At 43.0% G+C, this 16,245-nt stretch overlaps 1 protein-coding gene across 2 annotated transcripts in view; it reads right to left on the bottom strand.

Moving 5' to 3' along the window:
• Positions 1-16,245, bottom strand: part of BSN (bassoon presynaptic cytomatrix protein) — a 218,626-nt gene that overhangs the window by 16,812 nt on the left and 185,569 nt on the right. For both annotated transcript variants that reach the window (XM_081936756.1, XM_081936755.1), the window contains exon 5: positions 7,987-14,805. In XM_081936756.1, coding sequence (XP_081792882.1) covers positions 7,987-14,805 — 6,819 coding nt within the window. The remainder of the gene's footprint in view (positions 1-7,986; positions 14,806-16,245) is intronic.

Raw genomic sequence — 16,245 nt, 5'->3', positions numbered from 1 at the left:
AAAAAACCACTACCGTAGCACTTAGTGGATTTGAGCACTATCTAATAATAGCCAGTTCATAAAGGCTGTTGGTAGTTTCTTTGGAGTAAAATATATGAACAAAATGCACTTTATATAAATACTTCCTAATGTGGGAGACGAGTATTTCTTGATACTCAAACATCTTGAATGAATAATAATGTTGCTGGCAAACGTCTGCTCTATCAACAGGCACAGTTACTGACACTGAGAAAAAAATGGAAAGAGGCAGAAGTCAAACTATTTTTTCCTAACCCACCCATACAAAATTAATCCAGTATGATTCACAGATTTAAATAAGTCAAATCTATTTATCTTGGGGGGGGCGGGGGGGGAGAGAATATTTGAAACATCTATATATTTTAGGTAGTCTGGCTAGGGTCTAACGAAATTAAAATTCCCTGTTTGTGCGACTCAGATTTTTGTAGGGTTTCAATTTTTTATTTCTTTGTTATTTTTGCACTTAGGGTGAACTGCTATGCAAAATCCACAAGTGACGTATAGCCCCTAAACAGTCTCTAATATCATAATGGCTAATAATTTCAGATAGCTGCTGTTTTTTTTTTTTTAAGTTGCATCTCACTGAATCTTGCAAAACAGGTTCCCACCCTGCCCCAAAAGGCCCCCTAAGACTAAATGAAATCATGCAAATAACGTGCATGTTTAAATAAATACTTGGGATCAATAATCAAAAAAGAAGCTATCATATGATCCTGACGATGGCAATAGTAGCTGTTCCAATTCAGTATATTAGATTGATCCTGAAGAGCTTTGGGTGCCTTCCAGTGGTGGGTTTCAAATCCTGTTCCAACCGGTACAGTTGGAACGGGCCCGGTGGTGTCCTCATGGACTCTCTGTGATGCTCCAGCTGCTCCATGGAGCATCACGCAGGCGCTGTATGCGCCATGCATGTGCACAGAAGCCTTAAAACACAGGTAAGGAGCTCGGGCGGGTGGGTGGGCCCTCCGGGACACCATACCGGAATGGTATCTGGTGCTCCGGGCTGGCTCTGGTACGCCCGTACCAGGGCGTACTACCTGCAACCCACCACTGGTGCCTTCAGATTTCCTCTAGGTCAGGCAAAATGTCTCAAATTAGAGGACAAATGTCATCAGTCTGACATGATAATTATTTGCTGAAGAGAAATAATACATTATTTTTAATATTTTCAATTTGAGTTGTTTATACTTCTTATTATTGAACACTAGATTCCCTCAAGGTATAGAATAATAAATCAGCTTCATAAATCAAGATGAAGAGGAAGGAAGGAAGGAAGGAAGGAAGGAAGGAAGGAAGGAAGGAAGGAAGGAAGGAAGGAAGGAAGGAAGGAAGGAAGGAAGGAAGGAAGGAAGGAAGGGTAAAACACAGGAGTAATTATTGAGGAAAAGAAAGTAAAAATGTGATGATCTCTTCAGAAATATCTATTAGCAAGTATTATTCTCTAGTGTGGCTCTACATGCTTTGAACATGATTTACACTAGGAGTCCCCAACCCCTGGGCCATGGGCTGCTACTGGTCTGTGATCTGTTAAGGACCGGGCCGCACATTTGAGGTGAGTGTTGGGTGGGTAAGTGAAACTGAAACTATCAGCAACCCGGTCCATAGAAAAACTGTCTTCCATGAAACAGGTCTCTGGTGTCAAAAAAAAAAAAAGGGGGGGGGCGCTGATCTAGACAATGTGCTTCTGCTTAGCACCTCTTTGAGACTGATGCAGAAAGCTGAAAAAAATTCTTATGCTTAGGATTAAAATTTTGTGAGTGATTAGAAAGTGAGATTTCCAAGGGTGGTATCCTTTGAAAGTCTCCACCATGGTTGCGAGCAAGGTGGCTAATACTTTGAAGAAGGAGAGGATGGGAGATCACCGACACGTGCCCCAGATGACTGCTTTTCGTGTGGGGATTTCAGCAGAGCAGGTCTGAGCACCAGGAGACAACAGGATTAGCCATTTTGCTCACAACCGTGGTGGAGACCTTTAAAGGACATTAAATTTGCAAACCCTACAATGCTCCTGATGTAGCTGTAGCTCCTCAGAGACCATACAGACACATGCAGATCCACACACACTCTCTCAAACTATTTGCCAAGTTCTTTGGCATTTGTCTTCACTCTTGAAGACGGACAACAAAACTTATGTGGAGATTTCATACCCACAACAAAAGGACTGATCTTTAAGTCACTCAATACATTTCCATGGCACAGGTCAGTTTCAACCTTTCTCCCATGTTTTAGCCATTGTTGGAACAAGCCATTTTAAGATACTTTAACACATGTATTCATTATTTAGCATATAGCGATAGTTTTTTTGTTGTTACTCTGTCTACCGAAATATTATGCATAGATTTGCTTTTAGTGATTGGTTTAAGCTGATGTATGATCCCATGATTGGTTCATGGCAATGTATTCTTTTCAAAACTGTATATAAGGATGTTAACTCTGAGCAGGGTTATGCCCATTCTGCAATTTGTTTCTGGAGAACCTTTTATTTGCAAATACAAGTCTTAGTCCTTGCCACCTATTTTGTGTTGTTCATTGGGCCTGAATACTAAGTAAAAGGACCTGAGCTTTCTGGGACAATAACTTCAGTCACTGTACCATGCAGAATGGAGAATAGATAACAATAACGGTGTTTTTGCCTCCCTATAAATGACAGTCCCTATTTATCTCCTGGCTTTAGGAATGTCCCTCATTGTATAGATGCATTGTACCCAGACACACAACAGAAAGGAGGAGAAACTGCCATAATTCCTGGATCTGTTACAATAACAGACCCAGGAACTGAATAAGGCTTGTATGGGGGTACAGCATTCCAATCGTGTTAGCATTTTTTGTTCTCAATATGCAACTTTAGGCCAAGCTGTGGTGTCTAAAAATTCCAACAAGCTATCCTTAAACTAGACACAAGATTGTTAATTCAGATGTCTTGTGTCAGGTGCCAATCAGAAGCAAAAATGCTGTACGTTTAAAGCAGAACTTCCCCAATGGCTCAGGATAAGTTGTGACATTGAGAAGTCAAATGAATCTGCCAAGAATTTGAGACTGCATCGTTTGTAAAATGTGTCATCTCTATTTTGTGTGTACATATGATCTATTATAGCATATCATGGAGTGCTGTACTCAAATGGAAGGAGTAGGAAAAGATTAGGAGCAGGCATGGGAAAAAAATTTAAAGAAGGGAATTCTAGAAATTCATAGGGAAGACAGGCTTACCTAGGATCATTAGCCCTAATTACTGAATATTTAGTAATCTCTAGTTAAAGGGAGAAAAAATGGGCAGTTTGCTTGTTTATTTCACCAAGAGGCACCTGGCCTTTCATGTTGGTAATGGGCTAGAGGAATTAGATGGGCCCTGCTTTATTCAGAATCTTCTTATTATGTGCTTGATTTCACAACTATTATGAAAACAATGCAACCGCTTTGCCATTTTATAAGATATATATATAGCACTCCACTACTCTTGTTGCTTAGATCATATGTGTGCTAAACAGATTGGAGAAATGTTATTTGGGAAATCAGGGATTTTATGATTCTGAGAATGCAAAAGAGAAAGAAGTGATTGGGAGCAAACAGGAAGCAGAAAAATATAAATGTGATATTTCTTTGGCACAATTCCAAATTAGTCCTGCCTGTTATATCAAGACACTGTAGATACTGGTACTAACATGTGCAGAGAAGGGCAACAAAGATGATTAGGGGACTGGAGGCTAAAACATATGAAGAACGGTTGCAGGAACTGGGTATGTCTAGTTTAATGAAAAGAAGGACTAGGGGAGACATGATAGCCGTGTTCCAATATCTCAGGGGCTGCCACAAGGAAGAGGGAGTCAAACTATTCTCCAAGGCACCTGAGGGTAGAACAAGAAGCAATGGGTGGAAACTAATCAAGGAGAGAAGCAACTTAGAACATGGGAGACATTTCCTGACAGTTAGAACAATTAACCAATGGAACAACTTGCCTCCAGAAGTCATGAATGCCCCAACACTGGAAGTTTTAAAGATGTTGGATAACCATTTGTCTGAAGTGGTATAGGATTTCCTGCCTAAGCAGGGGGTTGGACTAGAAGACCTCCATGGTGCCTTCCAACTCTGCTATTCTATATTCTATTATATACACAAGGAGATTCAGTTTGAATAAGAATGCAGTTATAATTTGAAGGTAGTCTTTTAAAATATACATTACTTTACAATTAATCAAATTGAAATATTTTGGTGTACTGCTGGGGACATTGTCCCACAGAAAGAACGTTCCGTGGTGTGAAATAATGGATGTAAGTAAAGATATTTAGTTCCAAAGTGAAGAAGATTCATATCTATATCTATCTATCATCTATCATCTATCATCTATCTATCATCTATCTATCTATCATCTATCTATCTATCTATCTATCTATCTATCTATCTATCTATCTATCTATCATCTATCTATCATCTATCTATCTATCTATCTATCTATCTATCTATCTATCTATCTATCTATCTATCATCTATCATCTATCATCTATCATCTATCTATCTATCTATCTATCTATCTATCTATCTATCTATCTATCTATCTATCTATCTATCTATTCATTATTATTATAAAATATCACTTCAGGTTAAGTGTTCAGTTGGCATGAAAAATAAATACTGTACCAAGACTGTCCTGGCTTAATTTGAAGATGCCTAGAAAGGAGAACCCACCACTTTCCTAGAGCCTTCATTTAATCATCAAACTACTTTTATCATTAAGATTTTTTCCCTTTTATCCTTTAGTGGTTGTGAACTACTTGATTCTCACAGGCAAGTATGGATTTCATCCCCTCACAGAATCTTTCTATCAATGATAAACAAGCATGTTTCTTCCATCTCTTCTCACAGGACTTCCTTCATCCATGCTACCCCCCCCCCCCTTTTTTTTGTTTTGTTCTTGCTATAATTTGCCTGACAACTTCTTAAATAGTGGGACCCAAAACAGAAGTTGAGGCTGGAACCAGCTAATGCGGAATATAATATAAATAGTACTTTTCATGAATGTAGAGGCTACCGTTCTATTGGTGCAGATCTGTAATTGCCTTTTGGCAACGGTGTCAAAAATCCAAAATCTTTTTCAGCCTCACAGTTGAAAACATTACAACATTACCTCCACCCACAAGCATTGCTGAGAAGTGTTTTCAGATCTCTCAGTCATGGCCTCATACATACGTACATCTAGTTCTTTGTGTTTTCCTTTCACACACAGAATATTTCCCTTTTTTTATGGGGCTTGCTATTTTAGCACAGGAGTCAAGTTGCCGAAGGTGTTTGCTTTCAAACACTTATTCTAAAAGTAATGGTTGAAGGTCATTTGCAAATTGCATCTTGCACCAGTCTTGATTAGTGATAAGGAAACAAAAAAAGGGTTAAAAAAGCTAAAGTATTCCTCAAGTAGAGACTGACTCCTGGTGATTAGATCCATACAGTTGTCTTATTGTTAGAAATGTTATTTAAAATTCTTTGCCACTACCTTCTTGCATGATTTATTTTTCTTTCTTGTCTAGCTGGCAGCCCTGTAATTTCTGTCCAAATACAGCAGTAACAGTCACCCTATTTAACTTTACAGATGAGCAAAAGTCTACTAGGTTCTGACACCTGCAGAGGCTCAAAGCGTGCAAAATGCACGTCTATAAGCATTATGCTGACAACATTCATTTTAGGAGTAGTGCAATTTTTTGCAAAAAGCCCTTAGTCTACGTAATTCATCTGGAAAACCCTGGAAGAGTGATGCTTTCAAGGCTGTAGCAAACGAGAAGCAATCTGAAGCTGTAGGTTTCCTCACATGACATATAAGTGAATAAACAAAGAACTGGAACAGGAGAAATCTGCTATAGATTCAATTGCTATTCATCATGTGAAACAGCTGGAAAAATTGCACACACAGCAGGTTAGAGCAAACCTCCCTCTTCCCTACACACACACACACACACACACACACACACACACACACACACCTTCAGCAAGAGGCTTTAGGACTATAATTTTGTTTTTTATAGCAACAGAAAAGATGAGATAGCTCTCTGTGAAATGTCTGGATGGATGTCTAGAAGGAAGGAAGGAAGGAAGGAAGGAAAGAAAGAAAGAAAGAAAGAAAGAAAGAAAGAAAGAAAGAAAGAAAGAAAGAAAGAAAGAAAGAAAGAAAGAAAGAAAGAAATATCTGGCAAATATGTTTACATTGCAATCAAAATAAGCTCTGTGTCGCTTTAAATATAAATAGATTTTTGACAGGCTATGGTTTTTGGCTTCACTGGTCCACAATGTTAACTGTCAGTGTTATTTTCCAAGGATCTGCCAGAACTCAAGTCTGTTTGAGATAATAATACCGCCAATACAGTAGCTACTTATAATGGGCTTGGGTTTTTTGGGGGGTGGGTGGAGCATCAGGGCCCTCTATTCCATGGGGTATTTCATTCTACTTTCCCACTGCAGTATCCTTATGAAAATGCATCTATACATCATTTGCTATATTTAAGGCTAAGTGCCAACTGGGGGAATTGTTCTCTTGGTACAGCTAATTGAAAGATTTTCCAGAGAAGCAGGGAAGGAAGTGGGCACCCTTTCCTTATGCTGCTATCCAATTCTTAATTCCTGCCTTCTCCTTTCTAACTTATTTCTCACTGGAAACAAAAAAAGGGGTGGGGGGAAGGGAGCTAGAAAAAATTGTGGCAAGTACATTGTCCTCTTTATCTCCAGGCAAATATACATGTATGCATTCCAGCCAGTCCCCTCTTCGGTATTTTCAGGAAGACAGGGTTCATTCCCTATTTTTCAGCTATGCCAGAGGCCAAAATGAAAAACCGAATTTCTCCCTGCCAGTTATAACACCTTGCCTCTTTTGTCTTGATGGATAAGAGTTATGAGACATTATGGTTTTACTTCATGCAGGATGGTACTACGGTTGGTTTATCTTCTTTAACGCTTGTAAAAGACAGCTAACCAAGGAGGATATTTTGGGGGGATACAGGATGTCTTTTAACTGCCAAGGAAAAGATCACAATCCTGTGTACGTCAGTTAGAAATATTTTTATGCAAGGCAGAAAATGGTATTTCCCTTTAGCACCACTAGATGGCAGACAGACAAGCCATTTACTTCCGTATTACCACGTTACTTCCTAAACCGAAGAAAACAGATCACACTCTGTTTTGAACTGAACTGTCCTTAGTATCTGAGTGTGCACAGACTGCACAGTATCAAGAATGCATTTAAGGAAAAGAGAAATTTTTTTAAAAAAAATTTAGATGATAAATGCATCATAATTACAAACATATTTAGCACTTCAGCCACACTAGGATGGAACAAAACACATTCAAGGTGGTTGATACCATTATTAATTTATGTGAGAGAGACAGGATGACATTTCGACCTATATTGTTCCTGTAGGTTTCTTAGCACTTAATGTCATATTGGGGACATGCTGGGTAGATTGAATGAAGACAAATACAACATTTTTTAACTATGCATATGTCTTGGAAAGGATTCTGAAAAACTGGTGCTATGAATTTTAAGCATGTCAGATAAAAAGCTGGCTCTAGTGTAGGCTTATTGCTTAGTATATACATTTTCTCAATAATCCATTTAATTTAAAAAGAAACCATACTTTTTAAAATAAAGCTTGGGGGGATTAAAAAGGCTCCAATCTGCCCAGGGCAAGTGGAAAGAAGCACGAGTAAGAACAGATCCAGTGGTGGATCTGCAGGGAAGTAGACATGTAAAACGAATTATGAATTATGAATATGAATTCAGCTCACACTGTAAATGCAGAACCTGCTATGGACATGAAGAGTGATGTGTTAGTCTTCGTCTGAAGCTGAAAGCATTTCCCTTCTTTCCTGCCCTGCTGTTTATATATACTGTATGGGACCCACTAATAAAGCCAACAGACCTTTGGGACTTTGAAAGGAAGAGGCGAAATATTATCAGATCCCGCTCAATTTTCATACACCAAGAAATCTTACCTGGCTGCCGGGCAGGAGGGCGTGCTGGTACAAGGAAAACCTGTCCTTTGCAGACTCCTCTGAGGTGGGACTGATGGGCTTGGGGTCAGATAAAGACCTTTGGATGGTTTTGATGGGGCGAGGCAGGGTCTGCTGGCGTTGGGTGGACTCAGCCATGAAGTGCTTCTGTGGAGTTACGTGGGCCTTGTTGAGCCTTTCACTGGATGCAAAGGACGACTCTAGCAACCGATGAGGGGAGAGGGGAGACACTGGGGAATAGAGGACCTGAGGGGACTTGGGGGGCTGTCGTGACACAAGCTGAGACAAGGAGTCTGTGGGCAAGTGGGACTGGTAGCCAATTTCGAGAGGAACAGGCTTCTTCTTGGCTAGTGCTTGCTGTCGGACTGAATGAGGATCCAGAGGCCCAGAGCTGACCATCTGGATGTTGGAGGAATAAGGAGGGATTGAGGTGGGTACCGTGAGCTGAGGGATGGCAATGCCTGGCTGGGGCTGCGCTTCGGGTTCTGTCTGGCAAGCCAAACTCTCCCCTCTCTGGGTCTTCTCAGGGGCAGAGATGTACTTCACGATCTCCACCCTGGGGTCGGGGGAAGTGACGTGGATGGAAGGGGACACTCGGAGCAACTGGTCGGGTTCAGTCTGCACAGAACAGTCACTGATGGTTTGAATGGCTATGCTGGCCATGCCTTTTGCTGAAGAATCGGCTTTACTCTCGGCACTAGAATCAGAGTGGCGGGAGAAGCGGGAACGTCGGCGACGCACTGGCTGTTCCCACTCGGCATCGTCTTCCTCATCTGTCTGAACACTGCAATCAGTGCTGCGCCGAGGACGGCGCCGCCGGGATGCGTAGAAACGTTCCTCGCCATCTTCTTCATCAGTCTGCACGCTGCTGTCCGTGATCTTTTTCACCAAGTAGGGTTCATGTCTGGGCTCCTTATCATATGCGTCCCGAAGACGAGGCATCGAGTTCCGTTTTTTTATACCCCGACTGGCTTCCCACTGATCTTCAGTCTGCAGGGACATTTCGGAGGCTGAGTTTGTAAGAGGCCTTTGGAGTCCTGGATAGCGAGGCTGTGCTTGTCCGTCTTGCCCCGGGGCAGCTGTAGCAAGAAAGGCTTGGTTTAGGGGTGGCCAGTATTGTCCGTTTTGAGCCAAAGTCCTTTGCATTTCTATCGTTACCTCAGGGGTAACCTGAGGAGGCATCCGGCTGTTTGGGTCACATACTGGAGGAAAGGTGCCCTTCTGCCTCTTCTGCTCTTCCAGCTGCTGTTGCAGTTGCTGCTGCAAGTGCTGGATTTGTTCTAACTGCAAGCGCTGTTGGGCGAGCTGCTCCCGTTGCAGGGCGAACTGGGCATGTCTCTCCTCTTGCTGCTGCTGGAGGACCTGGTGCTTTATGGATTGCAACTCCTGCATTTCCCTGTGCATCAAGAGCTGTTCCTTCTCTCTGTGTCTCTGTAGCTCCACACGTTCCCTTTCTAGTTCCTCGTGAAGCCTCATCTGCCTCAGTTTTTCCAGTTCCACTCTTTCCCTTTCGAACTGGAGGATGTGCTCATGTTGCTTCCTCTGCCGTTCTTCCTCCTTTTCCTTTTCTTCTCTCTCCATGGCTCTTTTGCTAGCAGGGATGGCCTGTGGGGCTTCTGTCGGAGGCTTTTGGGCCGGCAGTCGGGGAGGTACCTCCTGTTGTGTCTGGCTGGTGTCCCTGGCGGGACCCTGAACCTCAGAGGTTGACACAGGCACCTCCTCGCGTGGGCCAACCCCTGCCTGCTCAGGTCTTTGCAAGCCATCTGTGCTTGGAGCAGGGGACTTAGTAGCAGGTGCTACATTTACTGTGCTGGCAGCAGTGCTGGCTGCAGTGGTGCTAAGTGGTTTTCCTAAATACATGGGTGTTTCCATTACAGATGTGGAAGAAACTGCAGGAATCCTGCTGGGCACAGGATAGCGATAAAGACTTTGAGATGCAAGGGGGATCCTAGGAGGACCTAGGGGTACTCTGGTGAGGCTAGCCAGAGGGACAGCTGTGATACTGCCCGGAGCATAGTGCCTGTACAGGCTTCGGAGCATGGGCCGTAGCACCGAAACTGGCTGGGTGGTGATGGGAAGGGTTGATGCTATTGGTGTATTGATAGTTGAATAAATCATGCCGTCGGCAGCTCGTACAGTGGCTGTGGAAGGGAGTACCTGTCTGACAGATCCAAACCTTGAGAGATTATATTGGGCCAAGTTTCCAAAGGCAGAACGAGACTCTGGGAAATTTGGATTGTACATCATATTTGGTTTCATGGCACCCTGTTGAGCCATAATGTTTCCAGTCCCTCCTGGTGCAGCTCCAAGAGCACCATGTCCATATTGTAGAAGATCTTGGCTGTTTGCATGCCTGCCCCCATACTGGTCCATGGAGTTAAGGGCTGCACACATCCGGCTGATTTCACGAGCAGTGGTAGCACTGTAATGAGCCAAGCTAGCTTCCTGGAAATTGGCCAAGTCTCCTCTTGATGAATATCTATAATCGGAGTAGATATTGGAGGCTGAGCTGTACCTTCGCATGGGATACGAATGATTTAATAATTCAGTGGGTTGTCGGAGGTCAGTGAAAGAGCCATATTGCAGCCCATGTCCTAGGTGTCCTCCCTCTGTAAAACTGTGGCTGTAGGGATGCTTCATAGTTGACAGGTCCACAGCGGAATCTCCAGCAGGGGAAGGGAAGGGCTGCTCCCCTTTAACTGAGTAATAATTCAACCCCATTTCAGAAAGATTTGTATCTGACATTGAGGAATATAATCTCCCAAACATGCCATGCGGATGGAATCGGTGCTCTTCGTACTGATGAGGGACCGGTGCCGGCTGTTCTCTGTAAGGGTATGTCTCCGGCATTTCCTGTTCTCTGGTTCCATAATACTGGCCACTAGCTGTGTCAAGGGGAGCTGCTTCTCCAACATGCTTTTCTGGCACCTTAGGAGATGGATTAAAAGCCCCAGTGCAGCTGCTTCCAAATGGAAATCTATAGACTACATCACAGCATGCTACTTGGCTCTCAGGCTTCATTGCCGTGAGGTCCAGAGCGTTAGGAGGAGGAGGTTCTTCTTTGATGAGTTTTGTGACAGACCCTGCTGCTATGTCATCCATCTGCACCATCATCACTTGGGACTTCTTACTTCCAAGAGCAACTGAAGGAGTCTGACTTTTCAGTTCCACTGGGATCCCTCTATAGATCTCTGAGCTTTGATCCTGAGGAAACGGCCTGGCAATGGCACTCGCAACATTTTGGGCATTGCTAGTCTGAGTGATTAGTGTATCTTTTTTTACCATGGGTGTCATTTGGTTGGGCAAATTGTACCTTGCAAATTTTGTTTGCTGTGGACCTGCTGCTTCTGGATGGCCCATAAAAGCAGATGTGCCAGCTCCACTCATGGGTCCTCTAAAAGGACCGGTCTGAATGGCTTGCTCCACCTGTTTAACTTGTGTCAGACAGACTGGACTTCCTGTCCCTTGACCAAAGTCAATTCTGTTCTGGAAAGGGTCCCCATAGACAACTGATTGCTTTGATTGGGACATAAGCATGGTAGACGCAACTGTTATGCTGACAGTGGTGGCACTGCTGATAATAGCATGTGGTTGTTCCTGGGCATTGAGGTTAATGATTAAAGGTTGGATGGCTGTGGATTGTCGACTCGGTGACTGGTCCATGGTGAGGGAGTATTTTCTGCTCTCAGCAGCTAAGGACGTGAGATCCATTCCGTGGTCTGTTACAATGATTGGAACAGACTTTATTGCTGTCCTCAAATCGACAATATTACTACCAGATGCTCTAGGTCCAGGTTCTACTCTAGATGTCCCAGGGACTGAGGATATCCTACACAAAGAGATATTCTCTGCAGGTAGTGTGCCCCAGCTATAAACACCAGGCATAGGGTCAGTAGCAGTGCTCTGCATTTTCTGCACTGGAGTATAAGGAGAGACTTTTTCAGGAATTGGCTGTGCCTTGGTGTGAGTGGTCTGGACCTGCTGGGACTGGAATTGCACCGCACTGATTGCTGTTTGGCTGTAACTATGCACTGTTTGCTGGCGGCCTTGCTGAGTTGGAGATGAAGGTGGTGAAATGGAAGAGCTTACACCAATTGGCTTGGTTTGAATAGCTGCATCAGACGCTAAGGTGATGACCATAAAGGGGGCTTCTTGTGATGACTGTTGCCTAGCCAGGCGTGGGGAGCTGGCTCGGTGAGGAGTTTGTGTTCCTTGAGCTATCATCGGAGAAGCTGTTGATGCCCCAGTAGTTGCAATGTCGTACGAAATAATTGTGCTGTGTGTTTGAGTAGAAAACTCAACTGTTGCTCTAGCTCCTACCCCGGAACTAGATGGCATCCCAGTTCTCGGAACAGAATAAGTAGGACTTTGAGTAGGAGAAGAAGGGGAAAGGGGTGGACTGGAACTTTTGTAAAAAGAATACATTTTGGGGGTTGACATGGGTACATTTGTGTTGCCATCAGTCACACCTTGATGCTTATCTCTTACTGATGGCCCACTGACCCTGGGAATGTTTTCTGTTTGAGAACCATAACTTGCAGTTACTTTTGTCTGGCTTTGGCTAATGGTGGACACAGGTGATACATCAGAGCCACTTGAAGTTGGAGAGCCGTACATTCGGGTTGTGCTAGCTGGACTAGAAACAATGGTAGTGACTTGGCTAGTTCCTTTACTATATGAGTAAGGCATAGCTACACTCTTTGGAACTGAGCTAGCTGTAACTGAGGAACTGTGAAACTTTGTTTGCTCGTTACTCTCTTTTTCAAAGTGCTGAGTGACTCTAACATCAGGGATTATTCTACCTGCGCTGCTTTCAGTCTGTGAAAAGGAGACGGGAGCAGAGAGTTGGGTAGGACTTGTTCCCGGAGTGAGTGGGCCACTTTCATAAGCACTCTCAGCATTCAAAAACTGCTTCTCTGGATAGGGATCTTCTCTCCCTTTTTTCTTCATTTCTTGCTCAACTGTCAAATCCAGAGAAGAAGATTGATGCATCCTGGAGATATTCTGTGATGTTTGGAGGATTTCTTCATAAAGTGTCCCAGATTTGGAAAGCTCATTCTGATAGTCAGTTTGCGAGGAATCCACACTCCGACTGTCATAACCGTAGTCATCTATGTACTGATATTCAAAATTGTTTTGGTCTTCCGAACCACGATAACTTACTTCTTGAAAGGTGTTGTTGTATGAAATGCTTTGTTGGAAAGGTTGTTGTTTTTGGAACATTTCTGCCTTCCTCATCATCTCTTCATAGGCTTCTTCTGCACTTTTGAGGGGCTTATTGGATGGGTAACCAGAGCTAGCTATTTTTTCTGTTGGAGAATAAAGAGACATGAAGGTTGGCAGATTGTACTCACTGCCAGATTTGTACAGTTTGGAGGCAATGACATCAAATCCTTCAGCCTCCGAGTCAATGGAGGGTGAATATTCTGAACAGGAAGACCTGTGCAACTCCTCCATCTCTGCAGCCTGACGCAATTCCTCAGTGGGTGAAGCATCTTCAATAGGTGACAAATTGCTGGGCGGCGTTTTAGACCTCTCTCTCCTCCTCTGTGCCCTCAGCTCTTCTTTATCTCTTTTTGTTTTGCGTGCTGTGCTTCGGATCCGCTGCTGCTCCACCTCTCGCATCTTTTCTTGTTCTCTCAAGAGCTCCTCTTCCTCACGCAGCTCTTCTTCCTCTGAGGAATCTTCAATGGTTGGCAGTAGAGGGCCATGAGAGCGATGCCGGGCTTTCCTCTGCTGTTTAACCTCTTCTAACCTCTGTCTGCGGCTTGGGCTGCTGTCACTGTCTTCCTCCAGAGAAGAGACCGAGGTTGGGGATGTTCCTGAGGTGTAACTGGGTGTGGTTGGTGGCAAGGTGGAGGAATAGTCACCTCTTGATCTATCTTCTGGGGAGCCTGTGAGGCTTTCCATCTCCAGTTCAGGTTCTCTGTCCAGGTTGATGTCTGCCTCTTGGCTCAACTCCATGTCTCTGCCATAGTTGTTTGTGCTGTTTAACTCAATGGTCTTGAAACGACGCAGACCTCCCTGAGATGCAGCCATATCATCATTTTTGGCGCTTTCCAGTTCTTTTTGTTCCTCCTCATATATGCTGCTCGAGCTGTGAGGCAGGCGTCTCTTGGATGCAGTGGGCTCTCTGCTTTTCTCAGAATCAAGCTTGTGTCCATTTTTTGTACTGTATTTTGCACGATCATATTCTTCTCCCTCCTCAAGATTGTCTTCTTCTGCACTCATCTCCAAGATTTGCCTCCTCATGAATTCTTCATCCGTCATGACAGGCTCTTTGCCTTTCTGTTTGGTTGGTAATGGGGAGAATCCTGCTTCACTACTATCTGTCACATAGTCATGCCGTAGCTTGCTGCCAAAATCATCTGAAGACTCCACGCTGTCCTTCTTCTCCCTTTGATTATCCCATTCCAGAGAGTCTTCATCTTCTTCCATTATGTCTTCTAGCTCCTCATCGGAATCAAAGGCTTCTGGAGTGATAGACAGTGACCGTGGCCTCTGCCTCTGCCTCTGCTCCTCCCGTAATTCATGGTATGTCTTCCCTCGGTCAGCTGATGGATGGGTCAAGCTCTTTGACTCCAGTAAAGGGCGCATGCTGGTTTCCAGTTTAGTAAGTTCAGAAGGACTGGGAGGACTTGGTTCTACAATTCCTGTTTCGTTTAGTTGTTCTTCTTCTTGCTGCACTAAGCCCGTGATTTCACTCTGGGAACTAGAGATCCCATCAGATGAGTAGCCCGTATCACTCAAGCTTTGGGGGCTGCGGGACTGCAGGTCTGAGGGATAAGGCTTGCTGGAGTCCTACAAAGAAAATGAAAATCCATTAACATTTCATTATAACTGACTGTAAACATAATTCATGTTATTATTCAGTTTTACAGCAATTCATAGTTGCAATTAACCTGGACCCCAATATTCAAAAACAGCAACCATAATATGCTAAGAAATGAGAGCAGCACCCTTATCTTTGGTGCTTGCCGGTAGACTAATTATTGTCCAATCACTTTGTTCTCTTTTTTAGAATTTTCAGGGGCCCGATGACAGACTCCATTTGGGTCTCAGTATTTTTCCATTGTTTTCGTTGCTCTTTTTAATCCAGAAAGTTATTTATGGCAGAAAGACAGAATTTATGTGCAATGCCTTTTGATTGGTAGACCAGATCCTCTCTACCTTTTAATAATTTAAAAGTGCATGCAAGACTGATTCCTAATATGAGGAGCCCAAGGAAGTAATTCTTTTGTGTTTTTTCCCTACTCCAACCTACGCTCAGAAGTCAAAACACAAATCTGGGGTTTATTTTACAAATATACACCCTTGAAACATGACACAAATGTATAACGGCAATATATGTAGTTAATAAAAGGTATCTCCCTGCTAGATTCAAATCAACAAAAGAGGAAAAAAAAGAGAACAAGGTCTTTTCAGACCATCTATTTGTAGTTTAATAAACGGACAGCTCAGACTGTTTTGCTGCAAATGCCATCCCACAGGGAAGATTTTTGAGGTATATTGCAATTTCCCAGCACTAGTATGAAACATTTTTGTTATTAGAAAAATATAAGCATACCCAATTTTGTTTTGGCAAATCAGAATTATTTGCTCGATCACTGATGATAACTAGTTATTTTAAAAACTTTATCCCATTATATACAACTGGTGTTTTTTAAAAACCTGAATGATGTTTTAGCATAGTGTCATTACGAACTGTGATACTTATAAGTCTCCATCCAACTGTGGATGACAGACCTATTTTCAGCAAGCTTTTTAGAACAACGAAAAGTGTCAAACCCAAGCAGCTAGCTCTGAAATGTTATAAATTTACATTCTCTGCCCTTAAGATAGGAACTCAAGGTTTACATGCCTTATTGGCCCTGTCCTTCCTTTAAAAAAATCTGAACAATTTTAAAGGCAAGACCAGACACACAATTGTTGCTTTTGCAAAAAGAAGCATCAGCACTCCTACTGACTCCTACTCCTACTCTGCAAAAGAATGCACTGGAGATCTCTATCTCAGCTTCTACAAAAGTTGCCTAATGTGTTACTCGATTGTTTAAAACAATTTCCCATGCCTTTTTGAATAATACATTAACTCTCAACACACACAAACACACACACACACACACACACAGATATTTATGTTTTTAATGTTAGATGCACATACAAAGACCATTATTTGAATGGTACATTTTTTCCAGTTTAGCTTTGAATAAGCTTCACAATTGACATCTTGAGGCACCACCT

This window comes from Natrix helvetica, assembly GCF_964273705.1.
Source record: "Natrix helvetica genome assembly, chromosome: 1".
In the NCBI taxonomy this organism is placed as follows: Eukaryota; Metazoa; Chordata; class Lepidosauria; order Squamata; family Natricidae; genus Natrix; species Natrix helvetica.
Note: the sequence above shows the minus strand (reverse complement) of the source record. Positions and strands in the feature narration are given on the sequence as shown.